Genomic DNA, 5,176 nt, shown 5'->3' with positions numbered 1-5,176 from the left:
TTGTCTCGATTTACTACTGAAGTGGTAAGCTGTTCCAATAACTCAAACTGCAATTCATCCAAATGACCATCTAAAAAGCCATTAATGAGATGCATTGCCTCGATTTATTCTTGAAGTGATAAACTGTTCCAATCACTCCAACCACAATTCATCCAAATGACTCCAAACTGATATTAATACGATGAATTGTCTCGATTTATTGTTGAATTGTTTCAATCACTCCAACTACAATTCATCCAAATGACCCTCCTAAGAGCAAGTAATGCGATGTTAAATAAAATTGTATTACTAAAAATTTTATGGAAATAATGTTATGTTAGTAAAATATAGCTAACCAGCAATCATTTAGTCCCTCACATGGAAACAGTGAATGAGTATCTACTCATTTTTGTCGACACATCTTCTGTTTCATGGTCCTTGTAACTTTCTCCTAGTACAGAGTGGGTTAATTTTGGTGTATCATGTTTTACAGTACTTCTAGATTTTACCAACAACTCCCTGGATTCTAAGATTTTAATCAACAAGGACTCAAAAAAAATATATATATAATAATAATAATAATAATAATAATAATAATAATGAAAATAGAGATTAAATCTGATCTCCTCACCTACAGTCAGTCAAATCCCAACAATTTTGTGGTTAAAGAATAGGATTACTAATCATCATCGGTCTCTTCTCTTTAACCTTAAGCCATCTATTACCATTTGACAATTGAAATAGCTTGGGCCCCCTCTGCTATATATGACAGACTGGTGACAAAAAACTCAGATGAACCACAGCAATGATTGACACATGGAAGCATTTGGTTGGGCAGTTAGGGGGTAATGCAGTGGGGGGTTGTCAGTGAGAGAGTAGTTAACAAAGTGGTGTCTACCTAATTTAAAAATCTGTGTTTAAGCTAATAATTATTCATTAGAAACAAAACAGGCCTTGCCTAGACATAATCAAAGAATTCCCATAGTGTCTTTATCAATGGTGTCACATGGTGGACACTCAATGGACTGTCTAAGCCATTTCCAAAGGTGGCCTTCATGAACTCATACTTAACCATTTATGTATGTGATCATAGCATAAAGCCCATGCCTCCCCCCTTAGCTTCTTCTTCTTCTTTATCTCTTCTTTTTGCATTTTCCTTTCCACCATATTTTGATCAAAGGGTATGTATGTATGTGTGTAAATATATATTATTGTAAAGGATTGAGTTTTGTAGGGAAGTAATATGGCTGCAGATTCATTTGATGAAGAGTGTGATTATCTGTTCAAGGCAGTGCTGATTGGTGACTCAGCTGTGGGGAAATCTAATCTGCTCTCTAGATTTGCTAAGGATGATTTCCAGTTGGATTCTAAGCCTACCATAGGTGTGGAGTTTGCTTACAAGAATATTAAGGTGGGGGATAAGGTTGTGAAGGCTCAGATATGGGACACTGCTGGTCAAGAAAGGTATTTACAAACCTCATTTTCTTCTTCACTTCAAAATATTCCCATGTAATTAAGAAGTTGGAGAGTTTCTATTCTTGATAAATCATGCAAAGTTGTATCATCTGTTTCCCAAAAAGACAGACACTTTTTCAAAGGAGAAGGGATACTTACATTGATCTATGTCTCTCTCTCTCTCTTGGATGGATTTTTACCTAAAGAACGTAATTGTGTGTTTACAGATTCAGAGCGATCACAAGTTCATACTACCGGGGAGCTCTGGGGGCGCTGCTAGTGTATGACATAACGCGCAGGGTAACATTCGAGAACATAAGAAAATGGCTGGTGGAACTGAAGGAGTTTGGAAGTTCAGAAATGGTGGTGGTTCTGGTTGGCAACAAATCTGACCTGGGAAATTCGAGAGAAGTTAAGACAGAAGACGGGCAGAGGGTTGCTGAGTTAGAGGGTCTGTTATTCCTGGAAACATCTGCAATGGAGAATCTGAATGTGGAAGAGGCATTCCTGCAGATGATCACAAAGATTCATGAAATTATGAGCCAGAAAAGCTTGGATGCTAAGATGAATGAACCAAACACTACTCACCTGCTGCAGGGGAAAAAGGAGATCATTAACATTGATGAAATCACTGCACCAACTAAACACCCTCCTCCTATTCCTAATTGCTGTCTATACTGAACTCAACTATCTATCACTTGTTGAATTTATTCCTACACCTCATATGGTAGCTGCAGATTATTATATATGTTTTTTTTTTTTGGTTATGAATTTTTGTTTAATTTGTCCTCTGATTCTGATGCAAGGGTTGGGATGGAAGACCCAAGCTTTGTCCTCACTAGTGTCTGTGTTTTTCTGCCAAGACCCAAATTGATGTAATTCATTCAATATTCATGAACCCTTTTTCAACATGAAATATAGAATAGATTGCAGGAAACAATATCCTTGTGGTTGCCACTTAAAGATGTGATTGTCAGTACATACTTTTGGCACAAGCTATGACTGTCTGTCTGTCAATTACAGAAAAAATAATCATAATACATCAAGTAGTCCATAAACCAATAACTCAACTCATCTTCATCTCTGCATCATTCCCTCCATAGCTTGTTCTACAGCTTGCAGAAAAATGAAACCATAAGGCTGGTGCTTAAAGACCAGTAGGTAGGTAGGTAGGTAGGTGTTAGGATCAAGCACAGCACAGCCAGGGTGCCCCTAGCCACATGGTGCTGGACTTGGCCCTTACCGACCTCTGCCCAACAGTAGGTAACAAGGATTGAATCCCAGTTAAAGTAAATGCTGCTTACCAGCTCAGTTCTTGAGGTAGATTCCGGTTATACAAAGGAAATTCGAAAAGGAACACCCTTTTGAACCACTGGGGCAGGTTCCCGTATACTGCAGGTGGCAGCAGAATGATTGGGCTGAAAAAACACTTCACTGTTAATTCATGCTATAAATAAATTTAACACATTGTGGCAGAAAACAGAAGACCAGACCTTGTTTCTCTCTTATAGGACAGATATTCAGGGAGATTTCCATACTTCTTATCTGCAGATTCCTGCATGGGAGGGAGTTCAGATGTTAAAGGAATAAAGCTTATGCCACCATGCTATTAATTATAACAAGAAAATGGACAAGAAGTACCTCAAGCAATGGTAAACCACTAACAAAAAGCAGTAGCAAGGTAATAAAAACCGGACTAAACACAACAAGCCACTCGGCGCCTTTTAACACAGGAGTAGAAGCCACGAATATTCCCCACCAGAGAACAATCTGAACAAAAGCGCAATGGGCATCAAGAAACTTTAATATGAAACTCAGCAAAAGTATACAAATCAACCGGCATGGCATGGCATCTCAGTGTAGACTAGAGAATCAACTTCCCTGCTAGCTCGGATGTGGGAAACTAGTAGCGTCTTTTATATTGGGAAGAAAAGTCGAGTTCTATACCATACTACAAAGAAAACATGGTCTAACCTCACCTCACCAAAGTAGTTTGGATGACGAGAGTACTTCCAAACTCCAACATTACACCATTTTCCCCTGTTTTCGGGAGAATTTTTGAATGCCAACTTTTGTTGGTCAGCAGTAACCTCAACTATAATCCCGAAAACCCACATAAGCCAGCCAATGATGTCTCTGGCCTGAAGAGATGGTTGATCGTCACTTGCATTGACAACTGTTACAGGTAAACTCACAGTCCACACCCAGATGGCCTGTAAGAACAAATCACTGCTAAGTGGAATAGAGAAAAAGTCATTCTATAACCATCAAACATCTATCAAATAGAGGTAAAGTTAGCTTTGCAGTGACAAAGTGGCAATAAAATAACCTGAAATGTCCAAAATATTGCCAATCTTCCTAGCTGATCCCGCTTTCCATCAAAACGTCGGTCCTCCCCCCACTGCATTATCCTGAGAAAAAGCAAAGATCCAAAACCTTAAGCCTATGTTCTGCAGAGTTTATTCAAACTTATTGCATCAGACCGGATCAATATTCATTTGAAACAGAACAACAACGATAACAATAACAAAATTGATCAGAGCCGATTAGATGACCTTGCCTCATTAACAGAAACAGTCCCAGCCGAAGACCCCATATCACTACTAGCACAGACAAAATCACCTGAAAGATAAAGCTGATGATTCATCACTGGTCAATCATTGACATAAGAATGTCTGTCTGTCTAGAACATGTATATTCCTACCTGCCGAAAATGCCATGAACCCTTCAGAGCCAAGGTCAATATGGCAAGTATAACAAAATTTGTGCTCCCTGTTAAAATCCAGAAATGAAAAGATGAAAAACAACTGCTTGTTATATCATCTAAATTCCAGCATTCAACATATTTGCTTGATCAAAATCCACACCAAAAGCAGTAAACGCCACATAGTTTGCTACGCCAAAATAGATTAATATAAAGAGAGGGGCATGGAAAATTCACCCGTCGCAAGGGGTGAAAAAAAAAATGCTAGTTTTACTGTAAATAACCCAAGAAAAAGGAACCCAGTACCAGCAAAGTCAGTGACTTTATCGAATTTGAGAAGAGCCGTTACTATGAAGAAGATGAATTGATAAACCACCTATCAAGAAAACAATCACCCATCAATGCTATCCCACTTCCAATATTCAAAATATACTTATCTCTGGAAGGCTGCTTACTGTAACAATGGCAGTTATGGCCAAGAAATGGGAGTCGATAACTGTGCCCATGACGATCTGCTTCAAAAATCACAATACAACTCCTTTTTAGCTCTAGCTGGGCTGGGCGGGCAAGACAGAACAGGATAACGTTACGATAAAAGTCATACGAATGCTTTCCTTTGTACTTGGGTGTCAAAGGTGTCGTTGAAGGAACTTTCCTCCGCTTGTAAAATATGTGGCTGAGGTTTACGCCAACGTTGCAAACAACACTTTTCCACGTCTGTTCTCTTGCATTTTACTCCAAGTTTCTAATATAAGGGCTTGTTTGATTATCAGCGCTTAGAGGTTAGGGGTAGCCGTTATCAAATAGCGGATTATATTTGCGGGTTTAACCAGCGAAATGTATTTGTAAAAAGATATTTGGTAAAATTAGCTAGATTGGCGGTTAACATGTGAAATGACCAAAAGGATATACATTATATATATATATATATTATAACAACAATAATAATAATAATAATGTTTTAATTTTTTATTTTTTTTTTAAAACAAAGGGAAAACATTAAAGCAAACATTACAAAGAAATTAAAGAAACATTTTA

The 5,176-nt window shown here is 38.0% G+C and overlaps 2 protein-coding genes across 4 annotated transcripts; one reads left to right on the top strand and one right to left on the bottom strand.

Moving 5' to 3' along the window:
• Positions 1 to 1,110: 1,110 nt before the first annotated feature.
• LOC116010241 (ras-related protein RABA6b) lies at positions 1,111 to 2,345 on the top strand. The gene is made up of 2 exons (XM_031249563.1): positions 1,111 to 1,443; positions 1,662 to 2,345. The coding sequence occupies exons 1-2, from the start codon at positions 1,223 to 1,225 to the stop codon at positions 2,113 to 2,115; spliced, it is 675 nt and encodes a 224-aa protein (XP_031105423.1). The 5' UTR covers positions 1,111 to 1,222; the 3' UTR covers positions 2,116 to 2,345.
• A 16-nt stretch (positions 2,346 to 2,361) lies between these two features.
• LOC116010240 lies at positions 2,362 to 4,742 on the bottom strand. Of its 3 annotated transcripts, none has more exons than XM_031249560.1 (10): positions 4,594 to 4,742; positions 4,445 to 4,514; positions 4,139 to 4,206; positions 3,995 to 4,056; positions 3,764 to 3,845; positions 3,414 to 3,647; positions 3,076 to 3,204; positions 2,928 to 2,989; positions 2,739 to 2,852; positions 2,362 to 2,549 (listed from the first exon to the last, which is right to left on the bottom strand). In XM_031249560.1, the coding sequence occupies exons 1-10, from the start codon at positions 4,642 to 4,644 to the stop codon at positions 2,501 to 2,503; spliced, it is 921 nt and encodes a 306-aa protein (XP_031105420.1). In that variant the 5' UTR covers positions 4,645 to 4,742; the 3' UTR covers positions 2,362 to 2,500. The 3 variants fall into 3 exon arrangements, with proteins under 3 accessions (XP_031105420.1, XP_031105421.1, XP_031105422.1); XM_031249561.1 differs by having other exon boundaries at positions 2,362 to 2,543; positions 4,594 to 4,741; XM_031249562.1 differs by having other exon boundaries at positions 3,990 to 4,056; positions 4,594 to 4,651.
• Between the last annotated feature and the right edge of the window lie 434 nt (positions 4,743 to 5,176).

This window comes from Ipomoea triloba, chromosome 2 (genome assembly GCF_003576645.1).
Source record: "Ipomoea triloba cultivar NCNSP0323 chromosome 2, ASM357664v1".
Taxonomy (NCBI): domain Eukaryota; kingdom Viridiplantae; phylum Streptophyta; class Magnoliopsida; order Solanales; family Convolvulaceae; genus Ipomoea; species Ipomoea triloba.
This window is presented reverse-complemented; position numbering and strand designations above follow the sequence as displayed.